The sequence below is a fragment of the Palaemon carinicauda genome, chromosome 11 (assembly GCF_036898095.1).
Source record: "Palaemon carinicauda isolate YSFRI2023 chromosome 11, ASM3689809v2, whole genome shotgun sequence".
Lineage (NCBI taxonomy): Eukaryota > Metazoa > Arthropoda > Malacostraca > Decapoda > Palaemonidae > Palaemon > Palaemon carinicauda.
The window spans coordinates 75,716,134-75,738,633 of NC_090735.1; the positions used below are offsets into that span (position 1 = coordinate 75,716,134).

Below are 22,500 nucleotides of genomic sequence, written 5' to 3' on the forward strand. Positions count from 1 at the left end.
TATTGGCTTTACCTCTGAGGCAATGAAAGAAATGTGTACAACTGCTAGATGAGCAGGGGGTCACCAAGCGCTAAGTGCAACCAGATTTAGGGGTTTGGCAGATGTTTATAAGATACGCAATACAATTGAGACCCATTATCATAAACCTTTTGATCTTGATACTATACCAAGTTCCCTGGTCAAGATTGTCACTGGTCAGATAGCTTCAAAGGGTATAGGAAAATCTCCAACATCACCGCAGGATACTGACAGGCAGTAGGTGATAATTTTTGCAGATCAGTGACTTGTAAAAAGTAACAAATGTCAGAGCTTTTGGGGCTCCCAGACCAGGATGCAAAACCCTACATTTACTGACATAAAGGGACACTACTCTCAGACAAGCAGAAGCTGATGTGCTCTTCAGAGATTCTCTTCCAGCATCTGCTGTCCTTTTCTCAAACATGCGACATTGACCTCAAGACCATGGTGGTATATGAGCTTGTTGCAGTACCACATGTATTGTTCAATGATGATAGATTGATGCAAAAGCCAAACAACGCTGATCTGTCAAAGAAACTTGAAATTGTATGTGATAACATTTACACCTGCCACCATTAGTGAAGTCATGAGAACAGCTTACATTATTGATGGAATGGCAATACCAATGTCTTTCTTCAAGACATTTCATGATATTTGTGAGAAAATCCTGAAAAACGATTTTGCAACTGCTGGAAAATGCAGATCTTAACACAGATGTCATAGCTATAGTGTCTGACATACATGATAAAAAGAAGTCAATCAAGCAATTGGAGTGAACTGGAGTGGTGCTAATCAGACTGAACCAAGTCATCAAATCTGCAGTCTACACAAAATGCCAAACTACAGGCTCTTCCTGAAAGGGACCTCAAACAAGGCTACACTAGCTGCATGTTTTAGTATGACGCTGGCTCCAAAGGCACCAGCACGACCGTGAGACAATCAGTTGATTGTTCTAGCAGGAGGCTTCACCAATGGGGAAATTGTTAAGATTGTGAAGAAACCAGATTTCACTTTACTCCATCAATTATTCTCCACACAAGAGGAAGCACACACCAGAATGGTCTTGCATGCCCTGCCAGGTATGCATGCACTCATAGGCTGTGACAACACGTGTTCACTATTCAAGATTGGGAAACAAAACAGAATTTACCAAGCCGTCAAAAATAAAAAAAATAAAAAAAAACATTGTACAGCTTGGTCAGCTGTCCCAGTTTGGCTTGTCCTTGTCGGCTAGTGCCTACCAGCAGCTAGCTCTCCTGTTTGTGTTGTCACTATATGGAGAAAATTAAAAGGAATGCAGTGATCTATATGAATTGATGTATACCTTGGTGTCAACAAAAGACAAGGAAGCAACTACGTTACCACCAATGGAAGATGCGTTCAAACAACACGTCCCCCGAGAAATGCTGCAAAGAAGACTTTGGTGCCAAAGTGACATTCCAAAACCAATGATCCCTGACCGTATTGGACATTAGTGAACTTTTCATGAAAACCACAATTTAACTGATTAGGAACAATACGAAGCGAAATAGAAGAGTGATTCTATTGATAAAAATAGAAAAGCTAATGTGTATAATAGCAAAAAATTATTTATAAAATTTCGTTTTATCAGACATATCAAACCAAAAATTAGGAAAATTGGGTTTCAGAAAATTAGGTCTTGAAAAATTCGGTCCCTGAAGATATTGATCCCAGACTTCATCAATATACTTTCCAAGGCTGATCAGAATAAATATAACACAAAAGAGAAAAATAATGCTATTAATAAAATATATAAAGATCACCAACAAAATATATATTCATACTCTTGCCTTTTAATAAACATATTACACAAGAAATTAAGGGAAACTCACATTTCCACCCATCAAAATATACAAATATAATATTTCATTTTATCAAACCCATTACACAAAAAATTAGTTAAATTGAAATTGGTCTCAGAATATTCTGTCACTGAAAATTAGATAGAAGAATTTAATGAATGGCTAATTGCCATTAGAAAAGTTGACTTATCATTACTACAGTAAGAGTGGACAAGGGGGTTTACCCTTTCATACATGATTTTGGTCAGGAAGGCATTGACTTTAGTGTTACCTTTGACCATGTTAATCATGAGATCCTTGTTTTCAAACTCAAACAGTTGAGAGTAAGTTAGTCTTTTTTTTCTTTCTTTCTTTTCTTTTTTCGCATCATTATTAAATTTTCGTGTAATAGATTGCAAAGAGTTGTTTTATGGGCATCACATTGAATTTAGGAATATGATATCTGGTGTTCCTCAGGGTAGTGTTCTTGGCCCATTACCTTTCATACTATATACACGTGATATGCAGTTTGGGCTAGAAAACAATTGCATATAAAGATGATTCTACTCTCTTTGCTTCAATACCATCTCCTGAATGTACATTATAGCTGGGGTTGCTGAATCCCTTAATAAAGACCTAGCTAAAATTGGTGCATGCTGCAAATTACGAGGTTTGAAGTTAATCACTAACAAAACTCAAAGAATGATTATAAATTGGTCGAGGACAGTGGCCTCTCAACATCCAGAACTCAGCAGGCATTGATGAAGTTTTTTTAACATTAGTATTGAGAAACCCATTCTATCTATTTCTTCTTCAATTGCAAAAATAGCTTATTTAGAAAGTCTTTTAAAATTTTTGGTTTTCAGTCTATTCTGAAGAAGTTATTTTAATTCTCTCATTTTCCCTTGTACCTAGTATTGCTCTCCTGTGTGGTCTTCAGATGCTGAATATGATCTTAATAATGTTGAACAAGACCTTACGGTCTATTAAATTTCTTACTCCTAATCTAGATATTAGTCTCTGGCATCGTTCAATTAGTTGGTTATGCATGTTGCATATGAATTTTCCTAACTCTGATCATCCTTTCCATTCAGATCTTCCCAGACAGTACCATCCTGCTCGTAATACGCGGTATGCAGTTAATTCTACAAGTCATGCCTTCTCCATCATGAAGCTCAACACTACATAGTATTCTAGAAGTTTTATTCTAGCTATTACCTAACTGTGGATTGATATGCCTAATCAGGCAGTTGAGACGTAGGAACATCAAAAGTTCAAATATGCAGCGAATGTTTTTATGGTAAAATGCTGATATAAGTCTCTTCTTCGTTAATATATGAAAGATCTTTTTTAATGTTGTTACTGTTCTTAAAACCTTTTATATTAATAGTTCATTACCTCTTGTAGTTTATTCATTTCCTTTCCTCACTGGGCTATTTTTCTTTATTGGAGCCCTTTAGCTTATAGCATACTGATTTTCCAATTAGGTTGTATCCGAGGCATTACATTTGCACTAATTGGGGGATTAAAACTGGGAACGTTTAAGCGCCGATATTTCTTACAATTGCGCGAGGAGCCGTTGGGGGAACTAGTGGTTAAACTTACATCAAGTTACGGGGGATTGAATCTCAAGCAGTTTTAGGAAAAAGTGAAAAAGAAAAACCTAGTCTAACCTAATCTAACTGAACCTAAACTAACCAACTCTCTTAGTAGTAACTGCAGTCAATCCTTGAAAGCATTACCTTCAGCAACTAAATGTAAGCATAATTACTGACTTTGTAAGTGCCTATGAAAGGTTTACTGAAAATCAACATCTTCTTACTATTAACTTGTTCCAATTTCACATTACAAGTTTTTTCCCCCTCTAAGACATGCGCGCAAATGTAGTTGTTTTGGCGCTCAATTGTAATGGCAACGAGTTCAAACGTAATGCATGGTCGTAGCTTACCTAGTAAAAACAAGAACAACAACAACAACCAGGACAACAACAGTAATAACAATAATAATAGTAGAGATGGTAGGGTGGCCTGGGCACCAACCACCCGTTGAGATACTACCACTTAAGAGTTATGGGGTCCTTTGACTGGCCGGACAGTATCACAATGGATCCCTCTCTCCGGTTCCGGTTCACTTTCCTCTTTGGTTACACATACACCGAATAGTCTGGCCTATTCTTTACAGATTCTCGTCTGTACTCATGCACCTAACAACACTCAAATTACCAAACAATTCTTCTTCACCCAAGGGGTTAACTACTGCACTGTAATTGTTCAGTGGCTACTTTCCTCTTCGTAAGGGTAGAAGAGACTCTTTAGCCATGGTGAGCAGCTCTTCTAGAAGAAGGACACTCCAAAATCAAACCATTGTTCTCTAGTCATAGGTAGTGCCATAGCCTCTGTACCATGGTCTTCCACTGCCTTGGGTTGGAGTTCTCTTGCTTGAGGGTACCCTCCGGCACACTGTTCTATCTTATTTCTATTCCTCTTGTTTTGTTAGGTTTTTTTTTTATAGTTTATATAGGAACTATCTATTCTAATGTTATTACTGTTCTTAAAATATCTTATTTTTCCTTGTTTCATTTCCTCACTGAGCTATTTTCCCTGTCGGGGCCGCTGGGCTTATAGCATCCTGCTTTTCCAACTAGGGTTGTAGCTTAGCAAGTACTACTACCACCACCACTACTACTACTACTACTAGCACTACTATTAATAATAATAATATATCGAACATACCACTACAGGAGGCATATTTCCATATACACAAACTGATTGAAATGAAAAGTTGATGTCACAGCTATTACGAATCTCCCGTTCAAAGTCAATCGATAATGAATATTTGATTGAAAGTGTTATAGTTTAAGAAAGTTCTTGTGAATTCGTCGTTTTTCAAATACCATTAATGTAAAGTGTGCATTTGTTAACAGTTTGCAAATAATCAACAGGCCAACGGATGTATAACGTTCTGAAACACCATTCCAAATACTTTACTGGAAAGAATAACCAACTGCTAAAATCATCCATTAAGCCACGTATCATATGATAACAGAGTCTAAATAATCACCACTCCTGTATGCTTTTTCAGAGATATTAGTTTAGGATTGGTCAAATAGATTTTAGAAATTGTCTGGGACATAATTTGCAGGACCAAATTTTCTGGGACCGAATTTTCTTAGCATCTACCAAACCTACTAGACATCCAAGTGACATAAGCTTACCTTTACTAGAACAAACTTCATCTTAACCATGACAACTGTTCAATCTAAAACAACTATAGTTACTAATTTCTCATGATAATACTACCTTAGGTCCTACTGCTATAAGCCCAACAGCGACTGAAAATACTTCAAGACACATAACTCCAACAACCTCTAGACCTGCAACTTCCACGTGGAGAATCAAGACGACTGGACAGACTATAAATGATTTAACTACTGTTACTGGACCAAGAACTTCTACAGTAATTGAAACGTCGGGAAATACAATGACTACTGAACATACAGAGACTTCAGCTACAACAATCAGAACTGTTCCACCTGATCCAACAACTATAACCAGACCTAAAACTACTATAATTACCCAAACACCTGCATCACCAATAACATCAGGGGCTACTACATTTACTGAAATTACCACTGCAGAATCCTCTAAAACTGGTAAAGTATCTGTAGAATTTCTTATATCTATTTCTATTTAAAGAAGAATCAATAATAGCTTTGGTAACTATTCATATTTAAAGAAAAATAGATACTTTTTATACATTTTATACACATATGTTACTGCTTGAAAGTAACGTTCATCTCCATTATTAACAAAACAGATATGAATATACTATAAATTATTTGGACTTTATTATGAAAAACTCCTAGTGCAAGAAATTATTGCTTGCTTGATTATAGCAATTGTAAAGAAATAAGATTATTGGAACTATATTAATTCCAAACCACACAGCATCTCTTATAACTGATTTGATGAGGACTACTTAAAATTTTAATACAGATAATTCAGCTACAACAATACGAACTGTTTCATGTGATCCATAAACTACAGCTATATCTATGACTACTATGTAAAACCTACAACTGGCTACTAATAGCATGACGGCCTACCTTATTTTAGTGAAAATACAACTATAGAATCCCCAGAGATGGGTTAATTATATCTCTAACATTTTCATAGTTATGACGTTTTAAAAAAAATACTTATTTTATTCCTTTTCATATGCACCCTTTTATAGCTCATAGGTAAGACTTATATGTGTTCCTTAACAAGGGAATAATAATGTGTCTTGATTTAATTTGATTATATTATTGGGGAATTATAATATAAGAACTATTTTTATCATCATAAAACTAGTGTTCAGAGTATTATTTTCAGTCAAATAACCCTACGCTTACCTAGGCATCAAAGACTTCCACTTATTGTGCAATAAATAGGGAAAAGAATACGTCTAAGCTTCTACAGCTTCGATTACACCTTTTAGACAATCTTCAAAGCTTACAGTAAATACAAACAAACCACAACCACTAGCACTGCATTTATCCCATTTATTATAATTAGCATATCAACCACAATCAGTTATTATAACACCTAGTTGTCCTGCAAATAATTAACATACAAATGTCAATCACACTTCGAAAAACTACATCTACTGTACTTCCACAATTCCTTATTACCCCAACACATAAAGCTTAACAGGGCCCATTTTTAAACTTACTAGACTTACAAGGGACATAAGCTTACCTTTACCAGAACAAACTTCATCTTAACCCATGACAACTGCTCAATCTAAAACAACTATTGCCACTAATTTCTCATGATAATACTACCTTAGGTCCTACTGCTATAAGCCCAACAGCGACTGAAAATACTTCAAGACACATAACTCCAACAACCTCTAGACCTGCAACTTCCACGTGGAGAATCAAGACGACTGGACAGACTATAAATGATTCAACTACTGTTACTGGACCAAGAACTTCTACAGTAATTGAAACGTCGGGAAATACAATGACTACTGAACATACAGAGACTTCAGCTACAACAATCAGAACTGTTCCACCTGATCCAACAACTATAACCAGACCTAAAACTACTATAATTACCCAAACACCTGCATCACCAATAACATCAGGGGCTACTACATTTACTGAAATTACCACTGCAGAATCCTCTAAAACTGGTAAAGTATCTGTAGAATTTCTTATGTCTATTTCTATTTAAAGAAGAATCAATAATAGCTTTGGTAACTATTCATATTTAAAGAAAAATAGATAAGTTTATCCATTTTATATACATATGTTACTGCTTCAAAGTAACATTCATCTCCATTATTAACAAAACAGATATGAATATACTATAAATTATTTAAACTTTATTATGAGAAAATCAGTGTGTAAGAAATTGTTGCTCGATTGAAACAATTGTAAATAAATGAAATTATTAAATATTGGTAAATTGTACTGAACTTACCATCGTACCAAAGACGTCCAGTTGTTCCAGTTGTTTTGTAACTAAAAGTTATAGAATCACAAATCCTCTAGTTTCTACAACTTTAGTTACGTATTTGGGAAAATTACATAATCTTCAGCAATTACATTACATACAAGTTTCGAAATAACCACTGCACTGTCATTATGCATCTAGTAGTCCAACAACTGATTAACATACAAGTTTCACTGCTGTAGAAGCCATAATACAAAAATTAACAAGTGCTTTTAAACTTAACCACAAACCTACAATATCCAAAGGAAAAACCTTTACTATGGCAAAGAATACAAATGATATATATACTAATGCTAAAACAAAAAATTCTCCACCCTAATGGACTAAGTTATTTGAGGATTATAAGGATAATTAAGATAATGGATATTCATATGAAGGACTAAACATACTATTATACCAAAGACGTCCAGTTGGTTTGTAACAAAAGGTTCTACACTCATCGTAAAGAATCAGAGCAAAGCCTATAAACTTTCTAACCAATCAAATAAGACCTATGACTAACACTGCAATCATCATGACTGCTGCTATTTTGATAATAATCAGAGTTGATACAACACCTAGTAGAGCAGCAGTTGATCAATTTACAGAATCCAATATAGAAACAACAATGTGAAAAGATACACCTGGTGTTACAAATACTTAAACGTATCACAAAAAGCTTTGAAGGTGCTAACACAAAACTTTACCAGACCTTCAAGTGACATAAGCCCACCATAACTAGGGCAATCTACACCTTGAATCTAAAACCATTAAATCCGCTGTGGTTGCTTATAGTATTGTTACTTTATATCTTACTACTATTATCTCTACATAAACTGAAAACACTTCTACAAATATATCTCTAAAAACTTCTATAGCTACTGTACATTCCACATGCGAAAAATCCATGTGGTGAAGATTACAAATGATTTGTCACCTAGTACTGAACCAAAGCTTTCACAGTCTCTGCAACCATAGGACTACAATTATTCCAATTTTTTTTTTCAAAGCAATAGTAAGAAACGTTATAAACTTTTCTTAAAATTTCTTTTGAAATTTTTTTTTTTTTTAAACATACAAATGTTTCCTCTACAAGAATCAGAACTATTCCACCTTTAGTTACCAAAGCAACTGGGTCATAAATAATATCAGGACCTATTACATTTACTAAGATCACCACCACACAATCCTCACGGAGTGGTAAAGTATCTTTATAGAATTTTTGGTAGCTATCCACTGTTAGTAAACAATAGCTATTTTAATACTATCTATGTGTATGTTTTTCCAGCTGGAAATTAACTCATCAGTGTATGGTAAAAATGTGGTATGAAATGTACTATTAATTACCTTAATAATAATATAAGTAGGCAATAAAACAAGAAATATCCTATGGTAATAACAATGTTTAAAGGACTGTTGTATATAGTTCAATAGTACTATGTTACAACTGTACCAAACATTTCATGATGTTTTATAGCAAATTGTGTTAGCACCACCAAAACTGCCAATTTCTATGCAATTACAATTAGGCCTATGAATGTTTCAACAATACATAGCACTGTATATCACAGTTTATGACAACAAATCCAATAACAATCATAGTATAAATAGCACCAGGTAATCCTGTAATAGATCAAATTACACATTCCACTATTACAGAAACTACAATCCAAAACGGTTACAATTGATCCCACAATAGCTTCTATCTTATTCATCTAACAACTGAATATATGATATTAAGGTAAACCAAACATATGCTAACTATCACAAGGACAAAATTCATTTCACCCAAGGTTACTGTTGAACCCTTAATAGATATCTACAACCCTTGTGACTGATTACGATAGGTTTACTTCAGATTTTACTACAATTAACTTGACAATGACGCCAAATACTTCTACATATATGTTGCCAACAACTTCTCTTCTCGCACCTCCCACAGGGAGATCAATTACTGAGGGAAAGACTGTGAATGATGTGATCAGTAGTACTGAACCAAGAACTTCACCAGTCATTGCAACAATGGGAACTACAACTATTATTGGTTACTTCTATAACTGCTTTAGTGAAGACTTCTGTAAACCGACGTACTTAAGCTACAACAATAAGAACTGTTCCACCTGATAAAAAAACGACAGCAATATCTATTATTATTATTATTATTATTATTATTATTATTATTATTATTATTATTATTATTATTATTATTATTATTATTAGATAAACTACAACCCTAGTTGGAAAAGCAGGATGTTATAAGCCCACGGGCTCCAACAGGGAAAAAGTAGCCCAGATCGGGAAGAAAATAAGGAAATAGATAAACTACAAGAGAGGTATTGAATAATTAAAATAACATATTTTAAGTATAGCAACATCATTAAAATTGGTCTTTTATAAAAAAAAATATAAGAAAAGACTGATGTCATTCTGTTTAAACATTCCACCGATTCTACTACCTGATTAGGAAGATCATTCCACAAACTGGACATAGCTGGAATGAAACTTCTAGAATATTGTGTAGCACTGAGTCTCATGATGGAGAAGACATGACTATTAGAATTAACTGCACACCTATTATTACGAACAGGATGGTATTGTGGGAAGATCTGAATGCAAGGGATAGTCAGAATTGTGAAAAATCTTCTGGAACATACATGAAGTACTAACTGAACAACAGTACCAGAGATTAATCTAGATCAGGTATAAGAAATTTAATAGAATTTAAGTCCCTGTCCAACAAATCAAGATGAGATTCAGAAGATGAAGACCAGGCAGGAGAACAATACTTGAAATAAGGCCGAATGGAAGAATTAAAACACTTCAGAATGGATTGATCACCAGAAATCTTAAAGGATTTTCTTAATAAGCCAATTTTTGGGCAATAGCAGAAAAGAAAGGCCAAATGTGTTTCTCATCAGTAAATTTGATATAAAAAATCACACCGTATAGAGTAAAAAAAAAAACAAAAAAAACTTATCAATGCTGAGATCTGGATGTTAAGGAGCCACTCTCCTTGACCTACTTACAATCATACTTTGAGTTTTGTTAGGGGTTCAACTTCACGCCCTATAGTTTGCACCATGCACTAATATTAGCTACATCTCATTATCGGACTCAGCAACCCACGATCTACATTCAGCAGATGGAATTGATGTAAAGAGAGTAGCATCATCTGCATATGCAAAGAGCCACAAGTCATGTGAATATAGTATGAAAATCAATGGGTCAGGAACACCAGATGTTCCATTCCTGTACTCACTATGGTGTTCATCAACAACACCTGTGTGTGATCTATTACTTAGAACTTCAATAATGATGCTAAGAAAACTCACCAACTCCTAGCTGTTTGAGTTTGAAAACAAGGGCCTCGTGATTAACATAAAGACAACACTAAAATCAAGGCCAATCATGCAAACTTTCTGACCATAAACCAAGGATATCTACACAGAATTGAAGATTGTAAGAAGGGCATCACATCCTCCAAGGCCCTTACGAAAGCCAAATTGCAAACTAAGGTGTGATAAGGTGCACTTTCTCAGAGTGAGGTGTGCCAGGAATTTCTGTGTCCAACTGTACATACCACTGTACCAAAGACTTCCGGTTGTTATACAACAAATGGTTTCGGAATAGGAAATCCGTGTTTCTACACCCCAGGTTACAACTTTTAGAAAAAATACAAATATCTCAGCAATTGCAATCAGATATACAGTACCTTCAGCAAACCTACTTAGGCATTTTGCCAAAAAGATATACAAAAACTTTAGATAATATGGAATTACGGAAATTGGGTGGGAGTTAGCTGGACTTGAACGACGACAAACACATTTGTATAATGGAGTAATATTACAAATTCTCCAGCAAATTCTAAAAACGCTCTTCTTGCTACCTTACGGAAAATACCAAATAACTTATGAGCTAATAAATCTACAGTCTATATAAAAAAAACAAAGGAAAAAATACTATTTGGGTCTACACCTCTATAAGCATCAAGAGAGCTTTAATGTCACGAGACCGAAAAGCTAAACTAGTTGGTTTAGCCTTAAGAAAACAGGAATGAGAAAGATCAATTTTCTCAATAATCTACGTACTATCAAACACATCAACCAAAAGGTTGCCTTTACATTTGGGCTGTGAGTGACATAGCCATCTGGTTCAAGTAAAAGTGGAACTATCATGTCTATACTAAAATGTGCAGAATTAAGGGTAGCTCACCACTTAGGGTTTGTGTTGTACCAGAAATGGTTTCTTTTATGGATAAATTGTATTCTTTTTCAGGAGAAGCATAAACTTTTTGAGTAAAAGCTCCGAGCTGTTTATAGCTATATCAAATGAAACAACTGGTCCACTAATACTATCAGAGTCTACTCTATTTACTGAGATTACAATTACTAAATCCTTATAGATGGGTAAATCATCTTCACAAAATCTTTCATAGCTATTCCATTCCGCTTAAAAAATAGATATTAAATTATTTTTAATACGCACATTTTTATAACTTGATTTACAAAAAATATAATATAACTTTTAACTAACTTTGAATATATCCATCCATCCATATGCCAAAGGCACTTCCCCCAACTTTGGGGGGTAGCCGACAACAACAAGAAACAAAACAAAAAAGGGGACCTCTACTCTCTACGTTCCTCCAGCCTAACCAGGGACTCAGCCGAGTTCAGCTGGTACTGCTAGGGTGCCACAGCCCAACCTCCCACATTTCCACCACAGATGAAGCTTCATACTGCTGAGTCCCCTACTGCTGCTACCTCCGCGGTCATCTAAGGCACCGGAGGAAGCAGCAGGATTTGAATATATGATTGGGAAATTTAATGTAAAATATTTGATGATAATACTAATGATCAAAATACAAATTACAGTCGAATAATGTTATGCTTACTACTCTATTAAGGATTTCCAGTGGTTTTCCATTAAATAGGGATAAGTTTCCACAGCTTCAGTAGTACCTAATGGACAAGCTGTAAAGCTTACAACAATTTCATATAAACTTCTGTCTATATTAACAACCACTAGCACTGCAGTTAGTACATTCATCATAACTGGTTTGAAAGTTGCTTGTAAGCGATGTGGGGCTTAAAGCATAACAGGACCTAATTCTAAACCTAGTAGACCTCAAAGGGACATAAGCTTACCATTATTAGAACAAATTTCAACTAAACCCATGACATCTGCTCAATCTAAAACAACGACTACAAATATGTTACTGTAATATCACTTCAGGTCCTGCTACTGTTAGCGCAACAGTGACTGCAAATTCTTCTACGCATATATTTTCAACAACTTCTAGACCTGCAACTTCCACAAGAAGAACCAGCACTTTTAGAAAGACTACAAATGATGTGACTACTATTACTGCACCAATAACTTCCACAGTCAATGAAACATCAGGAACTACAATGACTACAGGTCTTATCACTTCTTTTTCAACTACGTTGGCAAAGACTACTGAACATACAGATACTTCATCTATAACAACCAGAACTGTTCCACCTAATCCAACAACTACAGGTACCAAAACAACTACATCATCAATAACACCAAGAACTACTACTTTTATTGAGAGTACTACGGCAGGATCCTCTGAAATGGGTAAAGTATCTTTATAAAATGTCTTATAGGTATTTCTATTTAAAGAATAGATTTTTATTACATTTTATGTGTACATTTCTACAGCTGAAAAGTAGTATTCCTCTCTGTTTATTAACAAATCATGGGCAAAAGATTTTCTAACTTCTCTTAATGCCATGAGAAAATCATAACAAGAAAATGTCTCATGATTAAAACATCAGTAAAGAGTACTGAATATATAGTAGTTAAATTATAACTTAGAGCTTGACATGGAATCCCCGGCAAACTAGGCTCTGGGGAAGTGAACCCTGTCTTACCCACACTTCACGTCGAGTTTTTGTGTGTAGCCTCAGAAACTTCCTCTGCACCTCCTCTCCCTATACTACCTGTTTAGTTAATAGCTACACAGTGAGGGTGTGACAAGGTGCACTTTCGCAGAATGAGATATGCCAGGAATTCCTGTGTCCAACTGTACATACCACTGTACTAAAGACTTCCAGTTGTTATGCAACAAAAGGTTTTGAATTATAAATCCATGTGTCTACAACCTCAGTTACAATTTTTGGAAAACTGTAAATATCTCACCAATTACAATCAGATATATAAGTTTCCTCACAACATCTGGAACTGTCAGTACCTCCCTTTAAATAACGATCTATGCCAAAACAACAGCAATTTTTATAACACCCAATAGTCCAACAACTGATTGAAATGCAAATTGCGTTCTTATCAAAACTACAATTCAGAAAGGTAACAACTGGTCCAACAAATTCTATAAAATCTACCGCAAAAAGCTTTACCACTAATCAACATAGGCTCTAGACCTTCAACTGACATAAGCTCACCATCACCAGGAAAAAATTCATCTCGACAGAAGACTAATACTGATTCTAATGAAACTACAATCACTGTGGTAGTTAATTAACTTTAGATTTTAGGTATCCTGAACAACTCCTGGCCCTACAATATTCACAGGAAAAAATTTCACTCTGACCAAAAATACGAATGATGTAATCCCTAGTACTCAACCAAAAAGTCCAGTAGTTCCTGCAACTACAGGGAATCTACTTTTTCTAAGTCTTTTGACGTCCATTACAACTTCTTTGGCAAAGGCTAATGAACATAGAAACATCTACAGCAAACAGAATTGTTCCAACTTATACAAAAAAAAAAAAAAAAAAAAAAAAAAAAAAAAAAAAAAAAAAAAAAAAAAAAAAAATGTTTTTACTATTTCTGTAGGTTGTAAAGTAATAAGTTCACGAATAGCATCGTAACCTACTACATTTAATGAAATGACTAAAATGCTGTAAAATCCTCTCACACTGATACAGTATCTTCATATAACTTTTGATTGCTACTCCCTCTTAAAGAATAATAAATACTTCATTTCTTCTTTTGTATAAATTTTCCAAGTCCTAATTTTATACCAATCTATGTTTATTGACGAATAAAATCTACTAAAGCTTACCTTAATGATAGTATGGGGAAATTATAATAGAATAAGCTGTTCGAAGATTATAATAATAATGACCAATACATTGAGCATAGTTAGATAATAGTGAAAAGACTATTTTACAGAAAGCTCCCAGTTGCTTTTTAACAAATATAGAACAAGCAATAAGATTTCTAGTAAATAGAATTAGATCTATGACTATATCAGTAACATCAGCACTGCAGCTCAACCTCACATTTTATTGCTACTAATCCAATAATAGCCATAATTTCCACAACACCTAATAGTCCAGAAACCGATCAAGACACAAATTCCATTGTTACAGAAAATATAATGGGGATTGGGGAAAGATACAACTAATCTCATCATAACTTCTAAGCATAGCAAACATTTTTTACATGTGCTAGCTCTAAACCTAATAGACCTCCAACTGACATAAGTTCACCATTACCAGACCAATCTTCACCTCAACCAATGACAACTGCGGCTGCATTGGTTCTTATAGGAATATAACTTTACATTTAACTACTGTTGACAGTAAATCCTTTTGCAATTATATCCCAAAAAACTTCTAGGCCTGGACATTTCACAGAGGGAACTAAAATATAGCAAAGATTATAATTGATGTGACACCTAGTACTGAACGCAGAACTTCCACAGTATTGGAACCACCAAAGTAACTGTAATTTCCCATATTCTTATAACTTCTCTTACAACTGCTGTGGCAAAGACTTTTGAATATAAAAATATTTCTTCTGAAATAATCAGTTCACTTTCACCTGATCCAATTACTACAGCATGATTTATGTACACTTTACTTATCAAAACAACAGACTGCCAGATAATATCACGAACTACTGCATTTATTAAGATTACCACAGCAGAAACCTAACAGGCTGGTAACTTATCTTATGAAACTTGTGATAACTATTTCTTATTGAAGAATAAGAGATATTGAGGAAAGGTGCCCACTCCTGAATCCATGTGTCGATGTACTTTGGAAGTTTGGTAAGAAGTACAGGCAAAGACCCAATCCTTAGCATCCTTAGTAATGCCTTGCCAAATGAACTTCGTCTTCAGCAGCTGTGCAGTAGAACGGCACAAGAGATGTGAAAGGCCGTGAATTTAATTAAACCCCTGTCGGCGCATGGGAGAAGGAATCCACGGTCACGGTCTAACAGCACTGACGTCACAGAGGAGGGTGGTATTGGAGTCATCGAGGGGGACGTCTTCCCAATTGAGGGATGTGCAGGATGTCCTACATGCTTGATACTTTGGATCCTGTTGTTGAGCTTCAGCCAAGGTATTGTAATCCAATCCCAGTTGAACGACGGTATCGGCAACAGGATTCATTTTCCCAGGGACGTGTTGAAGTGTGAATTGTATTCAGCAACGGTGGAGAGATGTCGGCGTTCTCGGGCAGACCAGGCGTCAGACTGACGAGTGAAGGCGTACCCCAGAGGCATGTGGTCTGTACGAATGACGAATGGGTGTGCCTTCTAAGAAATTGCGAAAGTCACGGACAGCCAAGTGCACCGACAGCAATTTGCTATGGACAGTTTTCTGCTAAAGAAGGCCAATGGGCGGGGCGAGCAGTTGACCATCTGTTCGAGTACTGCACCAATAGGGACGTCGCTGGCATCGGTGGAGAGAAGGAAAGGGGCATGTGGGATGGGAACAGTGAGAGCTGCAGCGGTTGATAGGGCATTCTTTGCATTGCAGAAGGCTGCTTCTTGAAGGAGCCCACTTCAGGTCTTTTGACTTGCCCTTGAGGGAGGCGTAGAGGGGAGCAGGAGTGGCGGCAATGGCTGGCAGAAAACGGTGATAATAGTTAATCATGCCCAAGAATTCCTACAGTGCTTTGACGGTCAAGGGCGTGGGGAAGTTCTGAACAGCTGCTACCTTCTCAGGGAGGGAATGGACTCCTTCAGGATTGATGCAGTGCCCTAAGAACGACACTTCGTCGGCGCCAAAGGTACACTTGCTTTACTGGACTACAAGGCTGTTTTGTTGCAGGCGGTCGAGCACGGTGCGCAGGTGACGGAGGTGTTCCTCTTTTGAGGAAGAGAACTGAAGTATGTCGTCCATGTAACATACACAGAAGGGGAGGTCCCCTAATATGCCATCCATGAGACATTGAAAAGTGGCCCCAGCATTACGAAAGCCAAAACAGGAATAATGAAGGTGTATATACCGAAAGGAGTGGTGATGGCGGTCTTGGGGATGTCTTTTGGGTTTATAGGCACCTGATAGTACCCCTTCAGGAGGTCGAGCGTGGAGAAAACCTTAGCTTTGTGCAGGTAGGAGGTCACGATGCACAGGTAACGGAAGTTATCCTCTTTTGAGGAAGATAACAGAAGTATGTTGTCCACGTAACGTAATGGGAGGTCCCCTAGGATGCCATCCATGAGACGTTGAAAAGTGGCCCCAGCATTATGAAGGCCAAAACAGGAGTAACTGAAGGTGTATGTACTGACGGGAGTGGTGATGGTGGTCTTGGGGATGTCTTCTGGGTTCATAGGCACCTGATAATACCCCTTCAGGAGGTCGAGTGTGGAGAAAACCTTCGCTTTGTGCAGGTAGGAGGTCACATCGGCGACGTTAGGGAAGGGGTAGTGATCCAGTTCTGTTTGCATGTAATCCCCACACAGATGGAGGGATCGGTCTTTTTTCAGGATGATGTGTAAGGGTGACGACCATGGGATGGAGGCCTTTTGGCAAAGGCCCATTTCTTCCATTTCGGCAAACGTCTGTTTGGCTTCTGCCAATCAATCTGGTGTTAGACTTCTGAATTTGGCGAAGATTGGGGGTCCCGTTGTCTTGATATGGTGATAAGTACCGTGCTTGGCGGGAGCCGTGGGCATTTGGTGAAGTTCAGGACAGAAAACTTCTGGGTATGACATGAGGAGGTGGGCGTAGGCGTACATGGGTGCTCTGATGTGGAGAGCAAGGTTGAAGGGGCGGGTTGAAGAGGTGTTGACAAGTACGAGTCTGCGTTGACCAATTGCAGAGGGCGACATTGACCAGATGGTGGAAATGAGAGAGGAAATCCGCACCAAGGATTGGCAATGTGACGTCAGCTACGAGAAACTTCTAATTAAATTTGCCGTTTCCAAACGATAATGTGAGGTTCTCGTAACCGTAGGTGGGTATCGCAGATCCGTTGGCAGCTACCAGGCGGATGTTGGCAGACTTAGACAGACCATGTTGTGTCCTGAAGAGTTCCCTTGGCAAAAGAGAACAACAAGCATCCGTGTCTACCAAAAATCGCACGCCCTTTCCTGCATCATGTACAAAAAAAGATTAGAAACACGGGAGGCCACCGCCACGAGCGATGGCCTACTTACACGTTTTTTGGCTACTGACAATCCTTGGCCCATTTTTTCGCGGCAGCCCCGAATCTGGAGTGGTAGTAGCAAAACTCAGGTCGATTGGCGGCAGTAAGTAGCTGTAGAAGTCGTTGGTCGGGGCGTGAGTGAGTGGTGGGTGATTGGAGGCTTTGTTGCCGCTCTGGCACATCACGGGGTAGGCGTGTGTGTCCTATGGCATTCTCGTCAGCTTTGGTTGACGTTGAATAGGTGTCCTCTTCAGGAGGAGTGGAGGCGTTGATGGAGGTCTTGAAGGTCGTGAAGTGGCTATCCATAAGGATGTCGGCTTTGGTCATCAACTCCTTTATAGGTAAACTATTGACATCTGGTATGGCAACGCGTACAGGTTTGGGTAAACGGCGTACTCAAAGGGCACGAAGTAGGTTCACCTCACGAGGAGAGCTGCCTGAGGCAGGTTGCAGATGAGCGATACTGGTCATTTACCTGAGGGTGAGCGAAGCCCTTTGGTCCCCGAACGGTTGTTGAGAGAGCTGAAAAAGCTTGGCTCTATGGGTGGCTGGCGACGGTAAGTACTGCTACAAAAGGTATATTTTGAGGGCGTCATACGCTATTGGGTGTCTCCTTGTTTACAAAGCCAGTCGGAGATTTCTGGGAAGGTGTCCTAGGGTAATGCAGCGAGAATATAATCTGCTTTGGTGGTTGGGCAAGTCACGTCCTTGATGCAGAACTGGACTTCTGTGCGCTGAAACCAAGCAAACGCCTCTCCGCTAGCAAATGACGAAAGTGTCAATGGCTCGGCGCCAACTACCGTGGAGTCCGTAATAGTAACAGTGATGGGGGGAAGGCGGGAGGAGCGAGTCGACTTCTGGGGTCACTAATGTGACGAGCCAAGAGTAGGTTGGTACTCAAGGGCGAGATGAAAACAACTGAGTACTTTATTATAGACACATCGATTATACATACACACCAGGTCCCGGCAAGAAGGTCACAAAATACAACATGCTATTTCTTGTCCAACCGGCAACCGGTTCTGTTGACCGTTAACAATGAGAAATAGGCAGACAGGTTGATGCATGTTGCTGTCAGTGAGAGGGGAGAGCAAAGATACAAAGGAAAATATATATATATATATATATATATATATATATATATATATATATATATATATATATATATATATATATATATACTGTATATAAATATATATAAAAAAGAGAAATGTCGTTTCTATGTACGATCGCGTGACACTCGGGTGATACCCTTTCAATGAAAAATAAATATTTCAACTATTTTTGTATATATATTTCTACATCACGGTTAATAGTAGTGTGTTTGTGATCAAATAGCTTGTACAAATCGATAATACCTACTTCTATGATACTATGGGGAAATTCTAATGGGAAAACTTAAAGGAGTTGCTAAAACTGCGAAAACACATATTAAATGTTTTCAAACAGTAAAACCTTTGAAACTAATATATCTTTCGACATTCCAATAAAAATTATATTCTTAATACACACACACACACACACACACACACACACACACACATATATATATATATATATATATATATATATATATATATATATATATATATATATATATATATATATATATATATATATATATTACTCCTTTATTTCATACAAAAGCTAGAGCATGAAATGTAAGGTAATTTAGAGTGTGGGGATTTTTAATTCGCTTGATCAAAAAAGGGTCTTGCCGCGGAATTTTCTTTTTTTCGTTAAAACTTTACAATAGCACATAAGAAAAAATGTCATGTAAATGTCATGGTAGGAAATAGAAAGTAATAGTAAATAATAAAAAGAAAAAAATAAGAACAAAAACTAATTAGTATAAGGGATTTTTTCAATTAGGTATTTACATTAGGTCTTGGAATATTCAATCTTTCATAAAGTAGAAATAGCTCACACAATTATGCAACTGAATAAAACCATGACTAACAGTGTATTTCAGGGAATCTATATATTTAAATACACCCTGAAGTTTCTCCTTGTTAAATGTTTAGGGAAGCATAGATTGAACTGACAAAAACAAAAAGGAAATGATTGAAAAAATCTTCATCATTTTGATATTCATTTGCTTATAAAAAAGACTTAGCAGCGACTTATGTTTAGACATTTTCTTATGAAATGTTGATCATTATATGTTGAACCAATAATTATCAAAATATTGAATATAGTATACACTACTTCATTTCAAGTGTATATTTGAATGAACCCTACCTACCATTTAAAGTGTTATTGCTCTTCTCTCTATCCCTCCACATTGAAATCAGCAAATCTTGTCACTGACATTAATCGGGCCTTCTCGATGATTAAATTTTCAGTTTTCGTAATTGGAAGACTATATGTACTTTGTTACCTATGGACTTACCCAATGACAATATTTCTAAATAATCTTATTCACCTTCTATATTGAATTCCTCTCCTATTTCTTTTATGATTATAATTGTAGGCCTACCATGCTTTACATATTTTTATAGCTAATTTTTTCCCTGTTTTTGCATTCTATCTTTTTAAATATAGAATTATTACATCAACCTTTTGCTGAACTGTTCTAGTCACTTTATCATTTTTGAGTATATTATTATGCTTTACGCACTTTGAGATCAGTTGGTTAATTGTGTTTCTGTTTGTTTTTCAGCTTCTGAATAAGATGATTCCAGCTTGAAAAGATCTCTTTAATAGTGTTCAAATTCATTTGTAACCTTTCAATATTTTCCATTGTTTCCCCGTCTTGGTATTTGATTGTAGTCATAGTAGGCTTATCACTTTATGACTGTCTATCGTCTTTTTAGTGTCCTAGAAGGCTATCCATCCTCCATTTGTCTTTTCAAATTATCTGTTTTTTTCCATTGTATCATTAGCTTGTTCTTTAACATTTTTTCCTATTATACACACAATAACCAGTGTCTCTTGTATCTCATGGAGTCGTCTGTTCTCTTTATTGGTTTCCTTCCATCTATTTTTTTTTCGCTTCATTGGTGTTCTTAGATTTTTTTTTACTTTCTTTTTTAATGTCCTATTACATTTGCTTTCTATCCTTTTGATGCCATCTTTTACATTTCTTTTTCAAACCCCCACTACCTTGCCTAATTTTCCAAAGTCTTGCACCTCCAATCTCTTTTTTTATATCTTTTCAAGTCCAGAAATCTTCTCTCTAGTCTACTCTGCTTATTTCTAATGCATTATTTCTATCACCATAGTATTGTGATCTACGTGAATGATTTCATATGGTAGTTGGTAAGGTGTTATAATCTAATTTTTCTCTATTTAGATGATCTTAACTCCTCCATCCATGTCTCTAATTAGTCCACATCTATTGTTGGGTTCTCCACTTTTATAACTTCTTGTTAATTCTACAAAACATTTTTCGTAGCTCTAGGATATACATAAATTCATGTTTTCTACAATTTGTAGTAGCGTGCTCCCACATACTGCGAACTCGCTTTATTTCCAGCGTTTTCCTCTCCTATTCCAAATCATCCACTGTTAATTAATTCCTATCATTCATATCTGCCCTCTGGACTTATTTCACTAAATCGCACATCACCTATTATAATTTAAATACGACCATTGTCTATTTTCGTCCATAGTGCTTCATGAGTCTTAGACTTTTCTGTGGACTTCTATAGTTACATATCCTAATTCTTCATCCTGAAAGTTCTCCCCTCTCCTGCTGTGTTTTCTTATTCTCATAAACTATATCATTCGATTAAAAAATTTTAATCACTCCCTAAATATGTTTTAGTGAAACAATCATTATGGAGTCGGCCATGCTCATTATCTCCTCCATAGATCTTTTCTTCTTATCTACTATATCTTTACATGATGAATTTTGCACCATTTATACATTGTCTTATTTGTATTTGTTATTTTCTTTTTTGATAAACCCTCCTGGGTGTTGCTCCCTGTGTATGACAATAAATTTAATATTAGCTGTCACTGTGTTATATGGTCTGGTACTGACCTTTATGCCATTCCAGTTTCTTAATTTAACGCACCTTTCATTTGGCATCGTTGTGTCCATGTCATTTGACTTTCACTTCCATGTTATACCTTACATATTAGACCCTTAGCTCTATAATATTTGTCTTTTTATTAAACTTTTCTTCATGTCCTGTTTCCTTGATTTTATATTGCTCTTTGGTCATGCTGGCCTGAATGGGGCCTCTGATACTTTTAATAACTATATCATTCTCCTACCACTTATTATTTCTGCCTCCATAAAACCCAAATCTACCTACCTTATCATATGGGTAATATTTTTTTTTTTTCAGATAAAATCGATATATTTCTTGCTTTCTGTTATTTCCATGGTGATACATCACTTTTACTCTTGTTTCAGCCCTACTTTCCTTGACATTGCTTTAGCTCCCCTGTGACAGTATTCATACATTTCCCCCTGTTGACATCTGCCAACTTCATATTGTCTTTATTTTATTCTTTCCATATATCTGCATATACTATTTCCTTCTCTTGCCGTGATAAAATTCACCATCTTAGCCAAGTACATAATTCACTGCTGCATAGTAGGATACTTGCATTCTTATATTCTCATATTTCTTATAATTTTTAAGTTTTTAATCGTTTTATAACCCATTTTCTTATATTTTCAACTATATCATTCTTTTTCTTAATGTAAATTTTCCACTTATTTCAGTTTTTTAAATGCATATTTTGCTCCTCTGAGTTGTTCTCTAACGCCCCTCTGCACCTAGTATTATTATCCTTATGTTCACTTATCACCCTTTCATTCATTACTATAGTGTTAAACATTCTTATTGTTTCTTGGTTATCTGTTATATC

At 36.3% G+C, this 22,500-nt stretch overlaps 1 protein-coding gene across 1 annotated transcript in view; it reads left to right on the forward strand.

Annotated features, from left to right (window-relative positions):
- The first annotated feature begins 1,334 nt into the window (after positions 1–1,334).
- Positions 1,335–22,500, forward strand: part of LOC137649330 (titin homolog) — a 137,909-nt gene continuing 116,743 nt past the window's right edge. Inside the window, exons 1-6 of the mRNA XM_068382312.1 lie at positions 1,335–1,479; positions 5,125–5,472; positions 6,651–6,998; positions 9,243–9,377; positions 10,419–10,551; positions 12,603–12,904. Coding sequence (XP_068238413.1) covers positions 1,335–1,479; positions 5,125–5,472; positions 6,651–6,998; positions 9,243–9,377; positions 10,419–10,551; positions 12,603–12,904 — 1,411 coding nt within the window. The remainder of the gene's footprint in view (positions 1,480–5,124; positions 5,473–6,650; positions 6,999–9,242; positions 9,378–10,418; positions 10,552–12,602; positions 12,905–22,500) is intronic.